The sequence below is a fragment of the Pempheris klunzingeri genome, chromosome 5, assembly GCF_042242105.1.
Source record: "Pempheris klunzingeri isolate RE-2024b chromosome 5, fPemKlu1.hap1, whole genome shotgun sequence".
Taxonomy (NCBI): Eukaryota; Metazoa; Chordata; class Actinopteri; order Acropomatiformes; family Pempheridae; genus Pempheris; species Pempheris klunzingeri.
This window is the reverse complement of record NC_092016.1, coordinates 27,045,174-27,066,479: the sequence shown is the minus strand read 5'-3', so window position 1 is coordinate 27,066,479 and position 21,306 is coordinate 27,045,174. Positions and strand designations below refer to the sequence as shown.

The 21,306-nt window shown below is 43.7% G+C and overlaps 1 protein-coding gene across 2 annotated transcripts in view; it reads right to left on the bottom strand.

Moving 5' to 3' along the window:
• Positions 1-21,306, bottom strand: part of bcar1 (BCAR1 scaffold protein, Cas family member) — a 79,358-nt gene that overhangs the window by 3,918 nt on the left and 54,134 nt on the right. For both annotated transcript variants that reach the window (XM_070831357.1, XM_070831356.1), the window contains exons 2-5: positions 18,867-19,607; positions 5,975-6,124; positions 1,898-1,993; positions 278-664 (exon numbers count right to left, since the gene is read on the bottom strand). In XM_070831357.1, the coding sequence (XP_070687458.1) occupies positions 278-664; positions 1,898-1,993; positions 5,975-6,124; positions 18,867-19,607 (1,374 nt within the window). The remainder of the gene's footprint in view (positions 1-277; positions 665-1,897; positions 1,994-5,974; positions 6,125-18,866; positions 19,608-21,306) is intronic.

Here is a 21,306-nt window from a genome sequence, read left to right as displayed (position 1 = left end):
TTGCACAGAGCAGAGTGACATGGGCCATCACAGTCTGCTGTAAACAGATGAATGGTGCCTTTTCTGCTAACGTCATGAGAGACATGAACAACCACGCGGTGACCGTACACATCAGAGGTGCTGACAGCTGCAGCCTCAGAATGACTGCAACTAGACTAAATGAGTTGACTAAAGCCACCGACACAGAGATGAAACTGGATCTTCACACCCGAATCCTGGTTTAAAGGCAAATAATCACCTCTCTCAGAATGTGGAACTGGCCCTTTAACTGCCCTACCTGTGGTGGGACATCGTAGACGTAGTGGTCTCCCCTCTCTCCTCCCTTCTCCTCTCGTTCACGAGGGAAGTCGTAGACATCCTGAGCGGGCTGACCTCCGGTCCGCAGGCTGGCCGGGATGTCATAGATTTCCTGGGGTGCCTGGCTGACTCTGCCTCTGTCTCCACGATAATGCTTGTCAGTCAGGATGGGGGGTGGGACGTCGTACACGTCCTCTGGAATCGGCGGCTCGTCGTCATCATTGACGGTGTTGTGCAGGTACTGGCCAGGAGGGACGGGGACTTGTGGCTTAAGTTTGGCAAAGTGGGGTGGCACGTCATAGGTCTCCTCTCTGATTGGCTGAGCATCAGGGATGTCTTTACTGACGGATGGGGGGAAGTCATAGACCTGAAGAGAAACATCCGGTATTACACAGTGTTTTATTCTATCTCTGTGTAGTTACAGTTACAGCCCCACTGCCAGGAAGGTTTGCCATAAATGTTTAAGTCTTCACACCTGTCCGTCGTATTGTTCACTGCTGGCTCTCTCTTAATCACACTCTTGAACTGGGTTATTCATTTGGGTTATTCATTCAGATGTTCCTGTCTCTATTCATATAATGGGATATGATGCAGCTTGCATGATTAGATTCTAAGACACAGGACATGTCATCTGCCTCTTGTCAGCAGCATCAAAGGGAGATGATCACTATATGTTACTGTAATGAATTAATATAATTAATTAGTATTACATACATAATTAATATAGTAACTAGGAATTAAAACATCCCATAAATGTGCATTTTATAATTAACACTGTAACTATAAAACAACTCGAAGTAAATTACATAAATAAAATACATCAGAAGCCAGAAAATCTAGTGAAAACAGTCGCTCAGTGTCGGGCGGTCCGCCATCTCTGAAACACGACAGAAACATCTCAATCACTCTTAGGTGGACTGTTGTATAATTGCATGCAAATATTCAGACATTCAGAGGATGAATACTTGGGTTTATGACCAATACCTGCAAAACTAATGACATTCCCGTCAGGCCCAGCTGCACTTGTGTACTTGTGTGCATGCTTGGTAAGATGCCAGCGGTAAACGTTACAGCTGCTGAACTCCTAACAGAACCCTTTGCATAGCTGCAGACTCTTATTAATATTCGTCCTGGTCTTCAATTTCAACCTTATTTTTGATGCTGCTATTTGTATATTTGCTGTTTGTGTAACATTTTAAACACCCAGACGAAGGCCCTGTGCTGCACTGCATCCTTGGAATAAGAGCAGACTTATGATCAGTTAGTGGTGTTAACTCAGCTTATATGGTGTTTTTAGTTCAGTATTTTTTCAGTTTTAAAGCTAGGAATAGGTCCAGGGTTTTATTGTTCAATCCCTTTTTTCACAATAAACCACACAAAATTAGCTTAAGATGACAGGATTGCCAAAATACTTTCCCGGGGGGCTGACTTTTACTCTTAGTTATCCTGTGAGTGACCTTGGCCACCACTCATTTAAATCACGGTTCTTTCATGACATGACAGTATAGAGTATGCCATATGCTCACACATTACAGTAGATATTACAGTAATTGCCATTAGAAAACAAAAATCGTGTCAGTACACGTTGGAGACACCTTACCGTCTGCTGTGAGTTCTTGTCTGTGCTTGCTGGGGTGTCATATATATCTTGACCACTAGAGGGCCCCTTTACCACCATGGGAGGAGTGTCATACACCTGGAGAGAGAGAAAAGACGGAAATAACATGTTGTTACACACACACACACACACTCACATAGTATGACGAACACAGATCACCAATGAACACATTTAAGACTTATAAGACCTTCATACCACAAAGAATTCGATTTAATGCCCGGGTCACGATCATACCAGCCAAAGTAATTAAGTATGACAGTATGGCCACCAGCTTATAACAATAGTTCTTAATGGTATCATTAATTAAACTAAATCATTCTGGGCCTGGACATAAAATGGACTGGTTAATCCATCATTAACCAACTCAAAATGATTTCATTTAATTAATATAAGCTGAAGGAAAGAGGATGTCGTTGGTAAGAACTGTACTGTTTAGAACTGTATAATGTCAGAAGCAGCTTTCAGCACACTGTCTGTGAGGATGGTGTCAGAAAGAGGCAAACCTTGATGGAGACTGGATGATGATTAATAACAAAAATGCAGACTGAGATTAAAAAAAAAACCATGACAACATGACATAAATGCTGAAACCTGATTGTGTGTGCACAAAGTTCAAAGTCAGCTCTCACATTTTCCTCAAGTTGTTACACAGATGGTGAGCTCTCGAAAATGAGAGAAGGTGCTAATCAGCAGTTTCAACCGCACACACAACGTCTGGTTGTTATGTTTTGGCTCAGATATTTTTCGCAAATGAAAAAGCTGATGGGAAGGATGGTGACCCTTTATCGTGGGGGGAGCACAGAGATCCTACATAGAGGGCAGGCAGACTTAAAAATGCATTAAAGATCCACACAGAAAAAATTTACAATATAACCTGAATTACACACACACACACACACACACACACACACACACACACACACACGCAGAGTTCAAATCACAACATGAAAAAATCATACAACATCCTGAAATCACAGATGAGGCTTACATAGCCAGCTGCCCATTTGATGAACTGCCCAGGTGGCAAATTAACAACCCCTAATCTACCACAGGTAACACTGCAGAAAAGAAAAGAAAAGAAAAGGACTATTTCTTCCTTTTAGTTGGCACCATTTTTAGTTGCAAATTGATCCATAAACACCCAATTGAATTTCAAGTATTGCAGTAAACTATACCATGAGATATACTGACATTACTGCATGAGTCCACACGAATACTGTGATATTAATATAGTGCACTGCACACTATGATGGGCACAAAGGGTTCATGCTTACGGGTGTGTGTACCTGTACCTGCTGGTGCAAGTGTGGTACAAGCTCACTGTAGATGCTGGTGGTTCCTAAAGTCCTCTAAAGTAGTGATGGAGCCAGAGCTTTCAGCTATCAGGCTCCTCTCCTGTGGAACCTCCTTCCAGTTTGGGTTCGGGGGGGCAGACACCCTCTCTACATTAAAGAGTGGACTAAAAACCTCTTCTTGTTTTTCTACACACACTCTTTTCCCCCTTTCTTCTTCACACTCCTCCTACTCCTCATCTTCCTCCTCCTGCAACTCTCATTTTGCAGTGGATGTATGTGAATGACCTTTCTCTTCCCCGTGTGTGTGTGTGTGTGTGTTTGTGTGTGTGTGTGTGTGTGTGCCTGCTTGTTAAGCAGAAAATACTGTGAACAGTATATGTGGAATTTCACAGGAATAAAGTGACTGTGTGTGTGTGGAATCAAATGAAAAGGCACAAACACACACTTAGAGTACACAAGCACATCAGTAACCTTCTCTACAGTGGAAAAATACACTCTTTCTTGTTGCCTGGACAAGAGTCTCGAATATCACACATACATACATGCGTACACACACACACACACACACACACACACACACACACAGTGGTATATCTAGCCTGCCTCTTGGTTATGAATGACCTTCGCTAAAGATAGATCTAAAATTTAGAGAGGAAGAGGTTGAATGCGACGTCATCAAATATTAATATTCTGCAGACAGAAAGACTACTTGGTGTCAGACAATACTTGTGTGTGTCAGCGTGTGTAGAATAATGAATAAATAATAATAAAAGAATACAACCATTCTATCCTCTCTCATCTCCTATTCCATCCCCAGGATCATTACTGTTACATTACTAAATTACTAAATACAGTTTTATTATTCAACCCTCCTTGCAAATTAGGTGTATTAGCAACATTTACAAACTTTCAACTGAACTAAACAGTAAAAGGTCTGTATTTGTATAGCGCCTCTCTAGTCTTTTCTTTTACATCACAACCTCATTCATTCAGGAGGACCCTAAGCTGGAGGAGACTGTTCTTTCACACACATATTCACACTAGAACATTTTAAACATTTATATAGCTCGACACAGCTCATATTACAGGTGCTTTCTCCAAACACAGTATTCCACTTTTAATGACTACTATCTAAGTTGGAGGAGACTATTCTTTCACACACTGAAGCTGCTTCAGGAGCAAGTTGAGGTTCAGTGTCTTGCCCAAGGGAGCTGGGGATCGAACCCCCGACCTTCTGATTGAGGGACGACCCACTCAGCCGCCCCCCCCCCCAAGAGAACGAGAGGGCAAAGAGAGCAAAAAGTTAAGAGAGGAGATCATTGCCTTCCACAAGACGGAAAAGGACACAAAAAGATAGCAAAATCACTGAATGTTGCTGAAGGTAATGTTGGAAGCGTAGTTCACAAGTTCAGAGCCACCTGTAATATCAGCTGTGTTGAGCTATTTCAATTGTTCATGTTTGAGTTGATCATTGAACGCAGCTGAAAGTCTGTACATTTAGCCAATAAGCCTAATTTACAAAGAGGGTTGAATAATTTTGGACTTAGACTTAGCAGCAACAATAGTAGAAAACAGTAGAAAATAAGCAATAGTGAATAAATATATGTTGTAATGAGGGGAAATATATGTTGTAATGTGGCCCTCAGCCTGCTGCTGAGGGCCCCCACAGTCTCATGCAGGGGGTGAGAGGGGTTGTCCATGATGGACTTGAATTTCGTTAACGTCCCCCTCTCACCCACCTCCTGTATGGAGTCCAGGGAGCAGTCCAGGACAGAAGCGGCCCTCCTGACCAGTCTGTTCAGTTCAACTGTGTGTATTTGAAATGATGTAACGTAAGAATTCCTTTTGAAAATTTGAGTTTTAGTTATAGAATATGCTGTTTTACCATCAATATTGATTGTATAGTTTCGGGTCCAATTTCACACCACGACAGAACCTACATTTACCTGGTACAAAATGATGGGATGGACCACCTCACTACATGGGTTTGGGTTTTCTGTACTCGATGTACAACAAAATTTGTCTTTTTATCTGAATAGCAAATATTTGTTCGAGATGTCAGTCCCTTGAACAACACATCCTCATAACGACACAACAGAATGGTCCATTTCCAATGACTTTCCAAATGACTTATATGAGCACCCTATAGGACGGACGGGGACCAGCCACAAGCAAACTAAGACCTTCAATGACTTTATGTACATGATGTAAGTTGTTATGAAACAAGTGTAGTTTGGTAATGTTTAGGCACCAAAACTACAAGTTTAGGTTTGGTAAAAAAGCATGGTTTAAAATAGGTATGTTAGTCACCGAAGTAAAGTCACATCATCAATTACTTTCATCTAATAAATTACATATGTGCCCAAAGTTACATCATATAAAATAACTCAATGTTGTCTTTGGGTTTCAACCAGGACCGGACCAGCAGTCCCCTGGGTGAAAGTCCTGTGTTTGACCCATCCATCTGCCCCGACCACCTCCTGTCCCTAAGCGGCATGGCGTTCCTTACACTACGTCACCTGACTCCCTCCTTTCCTCCCATCATAATTGCTACAGCCACAAGAGGCCAATTGCACGAGCACTGGTCGTTTTAACTGCCTTGAAAAAAATTCAAGTTAAAACAGACATTTGTAAAAACGAAGCCAAAGCAGTGTATTATTAATTAAGAGTACCCCCCCCACCACCACCACCACCACCACCACACACACACACACACACACACACACACACACACACACACACACACACACACTCACAGTCTGACCTGTGTATTGTACTGCTGGCGAGTGGGCGGCACATCGTATATGTCCTGCTGGGTAGGAGGCTGATGTCTGGGTGGGACATCGTACTCGTCCTGCTCTGGTTTCACTGCGTCGTACACGTACACCTGTCCAACCCGGGTAGGAACCACTACCTGGACACAGACATGGAGAGCAGAGAGGCAGGTGAGAGTCAAGAACACAGATATACAGTCACACATCAGTCTGGGTAAGAGAATGGTATCGACCCTACTAAAGATGTCTGCCAGTCACATGATGAGATGGAGAAAAGTTTCAAATGTTTAAACAGAAAAGAGATTCAAGGCAAAGATTCAAACTTCTTATCTTATTCCATATGGCCCCTTTCTCTAAAAATCACTAAGCCTGCGTTTCTGTGACTAAGGCAACCTGCAAGGGTCACAATGCACCACGAGACACTCCAATCTAAAACACAAAAAGGCTTCTTCACTTCAATGAGAATTTCTACCTTCTTCACACTGAATGAACTGACACTTACGGTTGTTCAGCCTAATTAAAAAGCTGCTGACACACGGACACACACGGGCAATAAAAACAGAGCAGGGGTCCTGCCATAGTTGTCGTGGGAACCAGGCCGTCGTATTGTGTGCCTGTTTAAACTCTGTATTATCTGGTTTGCGTGTAGAGTCAACTAGCCGGCCTGGGAAACCACAACAGATGTGGTATACAGCACACACACAGCAGCAGGAGCCACCACAGCACACCCCCGTAGGGTCCTTTCATCACTCTCCAGAACATTTCCATGTCCTGCTATAACCAAACAACATCAGCACCAACTGCAGAGCAGATCTAGTGTGACCAGGCCTGGAAGTATTGGAGTATTATCAGTGAATCTATCAAACTTTATTTGTAGAGCACCTTTCTAGCAAATCAAATGCAAGTGTTTCACAAGTGCTTGACAGAATGAATGTTAAACTTGTATTCATTTACAAGCAATAGAAATAAGCAATAAGATAAGACAAAATAATAATGATTAACAGTAAAATGATGATAAAACAAAATAAATAAATAAAATAAGTATGAATCATGAAACCATAAAACAAAACGAGTAAAATAACACAGTGTTGTGATTCCAAATGCTCATCACCAGACCTAACATCCCATCCTGCTCTGTCTGTGTTTGGAAGTCAAATCATTGTTTAATCACACTCAGCTCCAGTCTGATTAATGGAAGCTCTCTGATAATATTTGCTCAGCCCCCCCAGCTGTCGGAGGGACGCTGTGTGTGAAACACAGAGACGAATGATAAAACCGTCCAGCTGACAACCTGCCTGTACCAATCTGCTTCTGCCTGAAACACACCCTCTCCTTTTGTCCGCGTGAAGGGAAGTCACAGAGTTTCTTTGTCTACAGGATACGTACAAAAAGCTGAGAACGGTCTTTATTTCACATTTCTGTCTTGGTTTCTCTTTAATTCTCAGCCTGAGTCACACGTACTCACTCATGCAATCACTCCTTTTCTCAGAGCCAGAAAGCTTTCAGCAGTATTGACGACATTTGGCTAAGTGCCAGATGTGTCTTGCGGACACGCACACACACACACACACACACACACACACACACACACACGTCATCCCCAGCCCTGTGTCAGATTGATAACTCATGTTATTGATCACCTGTCTGTGAGCACCCTAGAGAATAGACACACACTTACACAGATCTGTTTGTGTGTGTGTGTGTGTGTGTGTGTGTGTCACTCCAGGGACGGTCACCACTAACTAATAGCATCCTTTAATGCCAGCCTCAGCTTCACGTGTGCATCGTGTGCGTCCGACTCATCTCACTGCTTAAACAGCCGCGTTTAATATCTCATCTCCATCATCAATAAGCAGCGAAAAAGCCCCAACAGAACAAAAGGTCGTTTCTGTTTCACCATGAGACACCACAGCACACCTGATTCAAATCATGTGAAGGGAAAGGTCACAGTCAGCGGAGTCCCGTCCGGGTTCTGATGGGTTCAGCCTCGGGAACTTCAATACGTGAACTTGTGCACATGAGCAGGGCTGCTCCGAGTGAAGGAGCGCCCACCCTGTGGAGGATGGAGGCACGTGTGGTTTGCAATCATCTAACTTACTGGCTGAATGAACTAATGTGGCATATCTGAGTGACCAGTCCTGCAGCAGCACTAACTAACGTCAGAGAGCAGGAGGAAAGTTACACTGTTAGCTTTGTGGACGCCGTCTGATACATTCAGCAAGAGAACTGTTGTTTTTAACTGATTTTACTGGTCATTTAGACAACATCAATTAAAGAAGGTAAAAATGAACTGAATTTAATCCGCTGGTTACCTGGCAACTACACGACGATAACACAACTCCAAGAAATCACTGCACTCGGTCAAGACGCTGACTTTCAACAAGGACGCAATTAAGCATATTTCACAAAATGTCAGACTGTTCCGGCAATAATGATGAGTGAGGATGCAGTCCGTCAAGTCCCCGGAACAATCTGAAGCTTTGGTTTAGAATTTGCACACTGAACCTCGTCTACACTGACTATTTTCTAAGTTACTTTTAGGAAGCGTCCATCTCATATTTTGGCTTCCTGCTCTTAGTTTCTTTCCAGGGCCGCTCTTGTCCACACGGAAGTTAACACTAGCACACCAACAGTGGTACCACCGCTATCGGACAACCTTGTTGGGTTGGCTTTAACATACCTTGAACTGACAGCTCTGACTTCCGGTCGCACAGCACATACAACAGGAATGAATGACGGCCAGGACAGAGCCGCATCACGTCCCTGCACAGCCTCGTTTCTTATGTCTCATCTCAGAACTGTGGCCTGAGGACGGCTGTGAACTTTCAGATTTACTGACCTACATATCCACAAAGGAAAAGCTCTGTGTGTCGCGCTCTCAGAATAAATCAGTGGCCTCATAAAAGCTGCAGCTACTCTGACCTACCAGCAACACAGTGCCTTCACACACATTTATTTATGAGGATTCAGTGAAGGAGAATTCCTCTACATGCAAATATGCACACACTGCGACAGAGGGCCATGTGTGGCACATGCTGGGAACTTAACTCTTTTGTTCTGTGCGTGCAGTTACGTCAAGCAGAAGTCATTGTTCAACAGATGACCTTTGCTCTGAGCAATGTCCCTCCAGCACCCTCCACCCCTCCCTCTCGTCTTCTCTCTTTCTTTTTCTCTGCTTTATGCCGACGAGAAAAGAGCACACGATGAGAAAGAGGGCGTGGGCTTTGGTCTACAAACAAAGAGCAGGATGAAATCTCCTCTGCAGTATCTGCTGGTAGTAAATGTAGTGCTCTCCCAAAGGCAGCCAGATCTTCAAAATGACCACCGTAACCACACGGAGAAAAATAGACTTTCTATACATGCAGCTGCAACAGAGAAAAATAAATCTTTACAGCACAGATGTGAAGTTCAAAGAGAGAAGGGGGTAAAAATAGAGAGAGGCCTAATTACAGTAGGAGGGTGGTGGACACGGCTGCTTCAGATCCCAATCTATACTGTGCTCTCACTGCCTGTTTCAGTGGAAAGATCCAGACTTCAGTAAGCAGGGTGGAGACTAGGCCACTGGCTACTGTGTGTATACTGACAAACTGCTTCATTTCTCACTGGATACCAATGATTTTGGACTACTCACACACCTGAAGTATTGTGTAAGTGTGTACATATAAAATGCGTACGTACTAATTCATTTGTGCATTTGTTGTTTTTTTGTCCTATGTGCTGATAGTGAAGACTTATTGATGTTTTATTTCTTTATTTTAATGACAAAAGATTTGCTATAACACATGATTTAAAAGGTAGCGAGCTGGGAAATTTTATGAACAGTGGCTACCATTTTTATCTTACTTAGAAAGTGTGTCTGCTGACTAACTTTCTTAATTTGCATAAGCTCTGTACTCTGTATACAAATCAGTGCCAGTGGGGGGGTTTGTTTTGATCTGTTTGTGTTTAATGTTTAACATTGTCAAAAATAAATAAAAAGACGTCGATCAAAAAAAAAAAAAAAAAGGTAGCAAGCTGGAAAAAAGCCACTAATGGACCAATGTCAGCACCTGACGGATCAGTACCTGTCAGTCACTCAGACACCAGCATGTGGACAAATAGAGCCCAGGCTTAAAAACACGTCAAACGCTATCAAATGGCACAGTGGTCTCTAGTGAGATGACTCGTCTAACTCGTCTTCCTGGTTGTAGGCTGATTGACAGCTAAATCTGATCACCTCCGATCTGTTCTCTTCACACCGTGAAATGTAACCACAAAGCTGAGCTGACACACACACACACACACAGGAGAGCACATTAAATGTTAAAGAGTTGGCTTAGTTGTCATTGTCATTTAGGGTATTTGGGGTGTGTGATGTGTTGTGTTATTATACTAAAATAAAAATGGGTTACATGTACTGTACAAAAGATGTATGTGATGCAGATATCCCAATAACAAACACTTGGTAAAAAAATTGTTTTCGGATAGCTGGTTTTGAGCTATCTGAGATGTCTGCCTCCATCTGGTGCTGTTATGTATAACACACTGTAGTTTTCACAGGCACCACCACTGTGACTGCGACTGTGAGGATAGTGTGACCACATAACACCAAAACTACATACGTAGCTAGATACCACTACAAGTGAGGGAGAAAATATGTTTAAGGGAGAGCAACACTTTCATGTGCTTTTGTTCTTAGTTTAGAGCAGCCACTGACAGTCTGACAAGGTGTCTGCAATTTAAATAGAGATTTGAACTCATTTGAAGAACAACTGGAGGGAGTGGAACACTGTTGGTCATGAGCACAAACCAGGACAGAGGAGCAAAAACAAAGACGGAGCAGCTAGAGAGAGAAAAGAGTGAATGAAAGAGAGCTGGAGCCACAGCCTGTGAGTGTAATGCCAGTTATGTGGCGCATGTGGCAACACACACACACACACACACACACACACACACACACACATGCTGACACGCACGGGCACACACAAAGAGGCAGTGCAGGGTCTTAACAGATTAGTGCAGGGGGAGACATGTCTCCAGGAGAGCACCAACACACGCTACCCCCCACTGAACTGGATTCCAGTACCACATGGCACGACTGGTGTGTGTGTGTGTGTGTGTGTGTTCTGTCCATGTGTGCATGCTCAGACTAGCTGTCTGGCAGTTCTGGCAAAATCCAGATGGACTGCCTCACCTCGGGCTGTAGGACTACTGTGATGAAGAAAATGTATTTATTAGCATGTCATCATAATCTGCATCATTATGCTGCACTTCATGTCCGTGTCCCTCGTCAGACTGTTGGAAATGTCTTGCTCTCTGTCTGTTCTGTGTGTTAGTCATTTTCACACCATGTGGATATGGACTGTGCTGTTGTTGTGCCTTTCTAGTCTTTTTGACCACTCAAAGCTTTAACTCCACAGTCACATTCATCCTTTCACACACTATTCATACACTGATGGGAGGATGCCCACCTCGTCATCAGGAGGGAGCTAACCATTCACCATTCAGCGTCTTGCCCAAAGACACTTGGCATGCGGACCGGAGGAGCCGGGGATCGATCTTCTGATTGTTGAGCAACCAGGCCGACTGAACACGGCGCCGCTTCACACAATTAACAGCTGATCCTGCTAACATTCAGGAAGAGGACTCACCTCAGGAGGAAAGAGCCACATTCGACTACCTTCCTGCACCAGACTGTGACTGAATGTCAGTTTGGTTTGTCAAACTAACAAATGGACCAAAGAAGGAACAAAGTTATTTCTACACCAGTCCTCTGTGTGTGTGTGTGTGTGTGTGTGTGTGTGTGTGTGTGTGTGTGTGTGTGTGTGTGTGTGTATGGTGTGTATGGTCATGTCTACAGATATGTGTGGGAGTGTGCCAGACAGCCGTGTTGACTTCATTAGTCTCCAGTTAATCTCTCAGCATGTGGTGCAGAATATAGCTATACACACACACACACACACACCAGCTGCCTAGAACCAAGTTTTTGCACTGAACATGAATATCATCCCGACTGATTCTTTTCATGCTATAAAAAAGGAACTGAACCACATTTTCAGAGTGGTTTATGCATTTACATTTAATTATTCATCATATTATTCAGATTATTTATAGCCAACATTTTCTGCTGAAATGTGTTTGATAATGCAGTGAAACTATAACTTTTGCTTTAGGGAGGATCCACCCATCATGTCTGTGAGAGGTTTCCATAGAAACATTGAGATGTTGCACTTGATAAACAAACTTCAAGGACTGACAGCTCACACTGTGTGTTCGAGGTCAAAATTAATAGTAGTTACTTACTGCTACTAGTTTGAAATAAGTGAAATATTCTTAAAAATAGTAACTCGTGATGTATTCTTGCCCATCACTCAATGTATCTGCGTTCATTTAATACACGTTTATTAATAATCTTAATTAATAATCAGTGAACGGCTATAATAGCCCATATAGTAGCTAAAACACACATCAGTTCTCAAATAACAAATAACATCCATCTGTTCAAGGACAAAGTCATGCCACACTCAGCCCTCTGCACATGTTTCATGTTAAAAGAAGCAGGGATTATCCCCTTTGAGCTGCTTGAAGACTTTTAATATGAAATTCCAGTACAGGAAGTGTTTCAGTAGCTCAGCAGCGATTTAAAAAGGCTTCAAAGTAGAAATGACTGGAGCATAAAAACATGTAGAGAATGTGTTGGAGAGGAAAGTGGAAGCAGCAATGTGCTGTTACATGGATGGCAACAGGTGCCGTGGAGCTGAATGTATGGAGGTGACAGGTGAACATGGAGGAAGTGTTGACTTTGCAGGAACAGCAAATGAAAAGAGATGCTCATCAGAGGACAGGGAGACCTGTCTCCAATACCAAGCCCTTTTTGGACATGGAATACATGCCGGCTTCATAGATCTGCTCAAGTGACAGCTTTAGTCATTCAGACATGCAACCGACAGCTCTTATACGTACACACACACACACACACACACACACACACACGTATAAGTGTGTGAATGAGGTGTTTCTTCAGACATGAGCGCGACATGTTAATCTGCTATCAGATTGATGTACTGGGCTACATGTCTGACATTTCCCTGCCAGTATTTGAGAAGTGACAGTGCTCTCTGCTGTTTCCTGTGGTGCTCATATATTAGTTCATTCTCCTTGCTTTTACTGCAGGTTACATGATGAACTCAGTGTGTGTCCCATCTGTTCCCCTGTGAGATGTGTCTGACATGGTGGTAGAGGACAGTGCACTGGATTACTGGACTGTTACTATGAATATTGTTCAAGTGAACGGCCCTAAAGCTAGAGGGCTGACAGCTCTACGCTGACATCAGCTAACTGGGTTACAGCTACAGATAGCTGCCAATGTACACACACGTATACACTCACACACACACACACAGCAGCAGCAGAATTACATACATTAGAATATGCTTTTACATTCAGAAGCCAAATCAGAGCAGCTGTGTGTGTGTGTGTGTAGATGAGAGGATTCAAGATGGAGCCCACACACACACACCCCTCAGGGCGGGCACACACAGACACACACACATAGTGGGATCCATTCGATTATCTGCACTGGACTCATTTTATGCTCTGACTTAGACAAATATACAAGGTCAATATAAGGATCACACACACACACGTCTTCAGCTGTTCCTCTGTGTGTGTGTGTGTGTGTGTGTGTGTGTGTGTGTGTGTGTGTGTCTTGTGGGGTCAAGCAGCAGTGTCAGCTGACACAGCTGTCATCCAAAACATTGATATGTCAGGAGGGGCATGTCAGTAGCCACGCGCCACAGAGACTACTTGCTCTTAACACTCACAAACACACACACACACACACACACACGCACGCACGCACACATAAAACAACAGTGGACCTTGAGTTGTGTTTTTATTTTTCAAACTTCTACTTCAGAGGTCAAGAAGGAAGTTAATGATAATATTGGGTTAACTCATGCAAACACGGTCAGCTGTTCCACAGCTAATCCATGGGAATGAATCAAAAACAAATCTGAGACCTCCGTTTTCTTTCTTTCTTTTTTTTAAAGCAAGCCTACTGTACTGTTGTCCGTCTGAACACTCTTACAACGGGGACATTTGGTGTGGAAAGCCGAGCTGGAGCCCCCGTCAGCAGCTGAGACTCCCCCTGCCTCTCTGCTCGGTCCCTCCATCATTCTCCTCCACGCTGAAGCAAGCACCGCACTCTTCATCACTCTTCAATTACTACTCATCCGTGTGTGTGTGTGTGTGTGCGTGTGTGTGTGTATGTGTGCCAGTGTATGTGTCTTTTTAGTTGTGTGTGTGTTTGTATGGAGATTAGGGCAGGGGGGGTAAGTGAGCATAAGAGCAACTCATTCCAGTGAAGGACATTGCCAAGGTAAATACACACACACACACACACACTTACTAAAACACACACACACACACACACACACACACACACACACACACACACACACACTTACTAAAACATACAACTGTGACTGACATGTTAGCTCAGTCCATTTTCAGTGGTTAACTACTTGTCCTTGACCTTAATGGAAACACACGTGATCTAGTCAAGGAAAGCAACTCATAAATGATTTATATACAGTATTCGTCTCTTGTGGTGACACAGTGCAGACAAAATGAGATCTATTAGGCACTGGGTACACGGATGTTTCTGTGTGTGTTGTTGATATTGATAAAAACATAAAAGGATTGTGGGGCTTGTTTCCATGGTTTGGTCCAGGTGCCTCTGGTACAGTAATAAAGGACGACTCTTACTGCTCCAACACTTTGTTTATCCCTTTCCTGTTTGAACATGACAGTATCCACGTGAAGAACCCCAGGTCCATGAAGAAATGGTTCTCCCAGTTTGCTGTGCAAGACCTTGACTGGTGTGCACAGAGCCATGACCTCAACCCCCCCCATCGCAACTGGGATGAACTGAAAGCCAGGCCTCATTACCCCACATCAGTGTAGGACATGGTGAACCGTCTGTATTTGTACAGAGCCTTTCTAGTCATTTGAACTACTGCTTTTACATCACATCCTCATTCACACATCATGGGGGAGGAGTCTAAGTTGGACTATTCTTTCACACACTGAAGCTGCTTCAGGAGCAAGTTGGGAATCGAACCCACCCAACATGGACCCCTACAGAAGCCGCCCACATTGAGCCTGGGTCTGTTCGAGGTTTCTTCCTGTTAAAGGGGAGTTCTTCCTCCACTGTTGCTCAATATAACATCTGATGCTGCTCATGTGGGGATTCTTGAATCCTTAATGTTGAATTCCTGAATCGTTGGGTCTCTCTCTAATTAAAGAGTTTGGTGTAGACCTGCTCTTTATGGAAAGAGTCTTGAGATAATGCTGTTGTGATTTGGCGCTCTATAAATAAAGATTGATTGATTGATTGATTGATTGATTGATTGAACCACCGACCTTCTGCTTGAGGGACGACCCACTCTATCTCCGCCACAGCTGTCCATTACTCACTAATGCTCTTGTGTCTCAATTTGAGTAAATCCCTGCAGCCAGGTTCAACATCTGCTGTTTGGACACATTCAAAAGAATCTAAAAAAACTGAAGCATACTTTAGAAAAAGATCAACAGTTATGGCGGATAGTATTTTTGCTTGACATGCACTTCCCTATTGAACGCACACAAGTGTTCCTATAAGGGTGCTCTCCCTCTCTGTCAGTTTATAACGGACCTGCTATGATACTATCTGACATACATTTTCTCAGATGGACACCTCCCTCTGTTATCTCACAGTAAATACTGCGCTGACTTCAGAGGTCAAACAACATACAATTGTAACATACATTGTAGTAATCATTTCCTTTTTTGACTCTTAGCAGAAGTGGGGCTGAAGGAGCATGGCTGGTCTCATGGAGCGTCTTCTACAAATGGCTATTCAGGCTTAAAAGGACCCGCTGAAAGGTCAGCACAATCAACATGGGTCAACAGGATCTTTGTTTATTTGATTGTGATATAGCTCACCTCCACCCCACGTGTCTGATTCAAAGCCTCACATAATATTAAACACACAGCAGTCGATGTGCCTCTTGAACTCTTGCAAAAATAAGACTTTGCCTTTGTCACTCCTCCTTCACTTTTGTCCATTTTTCATTGGCACAGTATGGCACACTCTAGATATGCTGTGCTGTGCCAAGCTAGGTTTCTATGTATTTAAACTGTGGCCTCACAACAGGAGAGCCAAATCCTGGTGGTCTCATCCCTCAGCACTGCACGTGTGGTCATTTCTGAACACAATGTATAACGATAAATGCTGTCTCTCTGTAAAAGTCATTCTAAGATTATATATTAATTAAGTCACAGCACATCACAGACTCATGGCCTCATGTGACCTAACAGTGATTCTAATGAGTTCCAAAGATTTTAAATTTAGGAAAAAGACACTAAAAGCATTAGTACTGGAAGAAGCACTGGTACTGGTAGATGTGCTGAGTTGAGGTATTGGACATGGGTGGCTCCAGGGGTGGGCATATGGGCCCTAAAGATTTTCAGGAAAGCTTTGAATCTTTACTGTTCAACATGCTTGTCAATTTTGGACCTAATCCCATTTTATTATAATCATTATTAGTATTATTTATGTATAGGTGTGTAGGAGCCACTGCGTTTAAACAGAGAGGTCAGAGTTAAGTGTTGGACAAAAGAGAAAACAGAACCCTCTCCGTGAGGTCTTATGGCTCAGCCCCCTGCCGGTTAATCATTCATGCGCACACTCACACACCAAAGCTCAGCTCCAGGAGCAATTCAGGGTTCAGTGTCTTTCCCAAGTACACTTTGACATGGTGGATGACCTATTCTACCTCTGAGCCACAGCCACCAACAGTTCTAAATGGAAAAGTGAGCCCAGAACTCTGCTGTCCCTGACCTGCCCCCATCAGGTGCTTTTCTTGGCATTTGTACATTGTGCACATGTAGTGAGCAGTGCTAACAGTGGATCTGATATTTAAATATTGCAGCGAGGAATAAATACATGAACAAACAGCCACAATGAGCTATGCAGTGAGCTGCAGAAAAAACAGGCTCTACCTCCAACAGCGCAGCAGAGAAAACAACAGCTTTTACAATTTACCGTGCTATCCTAGAAAAAATGCTGTGTGCACATTACAACATCTAATTGTAGTTGTTCTCTGTATGGCTCAGCGAAAAATAACACAACCAAAAGCTCTTCCCACCTTTATAGCTGTTCTGAAAAACTGAATATAAGAGACAGCACATAGCCCCCCCCAGTGTCCCATGATGCTCCCATGATAAAGCATTTTACTAGCTGCTACATCTCAGATCCTGCATATCAATTTATTATGAAGCAGTTAGAGACAGACAGAGAAACACAGATGAGGTCATTTGTTAAGGAACAGGGGAGCAGCTGGACCAAACATCACCACACACACACACACACACACACACACACACAGCCTGTCACCTGCTGGCACAGTAAAGTGCTTACTCACCCAACCACAAGATCCGAACTGAATTATTAACAATCTTTATTTCACTGGTCCTCCTTCATTTTTTCCTTCTTTTGTCATCCATGCTGTCTTTTCTGTCTCTCTGGTGCTTAGTATTCCTCCCTGTCACCTCTCTCTCATCAGGTGCAGCAGGTCATTTCAGTCACTGTAACTTTCCTTCATCAAAGTAAAAGTTGCTCTGCGATTCTATCACGAGGACTGATCATTTGTGCTAATTTCTGATTGGCTGGCATGCGGCTGCTGTCCTGTATAGCAGGATGCACCTCTTTACATCAATCTGATGGCAAATTGACATGTGGGTGAATAAACACCCTGATCTACCGCAGACTTACAAGGTCAGACTGACACCACGACACCACGACTCAAGTCTGAACTGAATGCCCTCAGATTAAAGCTGCAGGCTGCAAAAATGCATGTTCTGTTTGCCTGATTAAGATCACTGTCATAAATTAATGATGTAAGTATCATCTTCTCCTATGTTCAAAGAAAACAATATCCCTTCAATTAACTATGAAGCACTGGGAAGGAGCCAATTTTATATTATATTGTATCGTTAAACTTCTCAAGTCACTCATCGCTGTGCTACCACTTCCTGTTGCACAGCAGGTAACAAATATTGCATGCACAAGTTTGCCTCCATAACAGTCCTGCCATATCTGAGTAAAGTCACCATGAAGATTCATCTAAAAAATCACCTAGTGTACATCTGAATTACAAACAGCAAGTCCTTCAACAGCTTAACTAAACCAACAGTGTTTCTTATTCCATGTCTGAATAGGGCCATACTGTAGTTTTGGTTAGCAGGTTGACCATCTGTCTATATCACAGTGTAATGTAAAGCTTTTCCTCTCAGATTCTCTCGACAGCCAAAGTGAGAAAACTGACCAGAAACTCTCCACTGAGACCCAGAGTAAAACTTCCATTCAGGGTTAGCTGCACTATCAGGATGAATGAGGCACCACCCCCCTCCCGTCAGAAATACTACTGTAGATGATACTGCAGACAATGATACCACTGGTTGATGTCCAAAGTATGACGGCCATATATCTGCATTCCTTATCACACAGCACAGAGAACTACCTTGAGCTTTTGCTTGGACAAAAAATAGACACACATGTACCAGCAAAACACAAACAGTTACAATAGCAGGAAGTGCGTGAGGAAGGAAGCAGGAATGAAACTAAATTCTTCTCATGTGTTGTTTCAAGATTCTTCATCTCTCGAGTGACATCAGCAATATGTTCTCCTTCATTCCCTTTCTTCGGTCATCTCTTTTTCTTTATCTATTCTTTTCTCATTTAAAGCTGTCTGCCTTGTGCCTTGCTTTAATCCTTTCTTTTCAATTTCTGTAAACTAAGGGCATATATACATCCAGTAATGCTTCCTTACACAACCAATTCCTTCCTTCCTTCCTTACCTTGCCCGGTGGCTTGTTGCCGCTCTCCCAGTTCCTCTTATCCAGGGAAGGGGGTACCTGGTACACATCCTGCACAGCTCCTGTTCCCCCAGTTGAGGGTGCTCCCTGGCCTGGCCCTGGGCCTACAGAGGGAGGCACCTGGTAGATGTCCTGCGCAGGAAGCTGGTACTGTCTCTGGGCTAGAGCTGGGGCCTTGCTGGGGGGTCCTGGCTGAGCCTGTGGAGTGGGTCCACTTGGGCCAGAGGGGACCTGGTATAGACTTTGCGGGCTTGGTTTGGGGCCGTGAGAGGGGGGCATCATGTAGACAGAGTCAGGGTTGGGCTGTGCGGGGCTGGGGGTGGAATAGGCTGGGTGCATAGATGTGTACTGAGTTGAAGGGAGGGGCTTGTTGGAAAACCCAGGGGAGGAAGTAGCAATGGTGGAAGATGACGAAGCAGGAGTTGGTTTGGCATATGCGCTCAAAGGGGGGAGGGGTCGCTGCACCTTAGAGGTGGGACAGGAAGCAGCTGGATCTGGCATGGAAGGCACAGCCTGTTGCTGCTGCTTGCTGTCGTACATGCCGACCAGGATCTTGAGACGGTTGCCAGGGACAATGCCTTGGCGACCATGGAGAGAGCAGAGCCACCAGCCGTCCAATCCTTGTGTGTCACGCTCCAACACCGTCATGATGTCACCCTTTCGGAAGGACAACTCGTCTGGAGACTCCGCCACGTTGTCATACAACGCTTTGGCCAACACGTTCTGTAAAAAGAAGGACAGACACAAACATATAAGAAAAATTCAAGAAATATACTTAAGATACTCAAACTGGTTCCTGTAGGTAGCACAAGGTAAAGTAAGGTAACACAAAAAACATGTCAGCCAGCAAAGAACAGTTTGTAAGATATCTGTCATCCTGTGGGTTGTTACTGAAAGCAACACAATGTACAAAGATGCAGGATCAATCAATCAGTTTATTGTGTGGTTTACAGCTGTCTAGTCAAAGTTTCCAGTCGGTACTGTCAGAATGTTGTAGGTACACATGTACTGTCTCTTGTTCCCTGTACTAGTAGATCATATAACAAATAAATCAATATTTACAGACGGGGGTTGATTTAGCAATGACAGGTGTATAGAAACACACTATATACTGCTTGCATATGAAAATAAATGAAGAGGATGGGTAGTTTAGGAATAGTGTCTCCTGACTTTCTACTTTACAAGTTCCTCCTGAGTAAAGTTGCGCTCAAAATTATTCAACCCCCATTGCAAATTAGATGTATTGGTAAAATTTACAAACTTTCAGCTGTTTTCAGTGAGCAACTCAAACAAGAACAAGCACAATACAACTAATATAACAGGTCCATCCATCCATTATCTTCCGCTTATCCGGGGTTGGGTTGCGGTGACATCAGGTCAAGCAGGGCACTCCAGACGTCCTTCTCCCGAGCAGCACTTTTCAGGTCCTGCTGGGGGATCCCGAGGTGTTCCCAGGCTAGATGAAATATATAATCCCTCCAGCGGATTCTGGGTCTGCCCCGGGGCTTCCTCCCGACAGGATGTGCCCGGTAAACCACCAAAGGTGGAGGGAGGGATTTTGACCAGATGCCCGAACTACCTCAACTGGCTTCCATTCCATTATCCCTCCATGTGCCCTACATTTAGCTCCGAGTAAATGAGAAAAGTTCCTGTGGTGGAAAAGGGGCTAATGTCAATGAGCAGCGGCTCTACCCCGAGCCCACCTTGATGTCCAAGCTTCTCACCCTATCTCTAAGGCTGAGCCCAGACACTCTACGGAGGAAACTCATTTTGGCTGCTTGTATCCTCAATCTCATTCTTTCTCGTTCTTTCAGTCATCACTCACAGCTCATGACCTCATGACGTACGCACTAATTCGTCTGTCCATCCCACGCTTCATTTTACCTTCATTCGTGACCAAGACCCAGAGATACTAAAACTCCTCCAATTGGGGCAGCAACTTGCTCCCAACCCAGAGGGGGCAAAACACCATTTTCTGGCCATGGTTCTCTGCCATGGTCTGAGGCAATGATATTAAAGGTGGTTTCTCCAAATTCAACACAATATGCCACATTTAATGACTACTGCAGTCTCAAAATTATTCAACACCTTCTTGACAAGCATCTTTAGTACTTAGTAGAGCACCCTTTGCTGCTATGACCTGCTACAAATGTGATGCACAGCCAGACACCAGGTTCTGCCAGCGTTCCTGAGGAGATTTTCTGTGGGATTCAAGTCACAAGTCAGACTGTGATGGCTGCTCTAGTATCTTCCAGGACTTTTTCTGAAGCCAAGCCTTGGTGGACTATGAGGTTTGCTTTGGATCATTGTCTTGTTGGAAGGTCCAATGACGCTCAAGCTTCAGCTTCCTCACAGACAGCCTGATGTTTTCTCCTGGATTTCCTGATACTTGATTGAATCTATCTTAGTGCCAGAAGACACA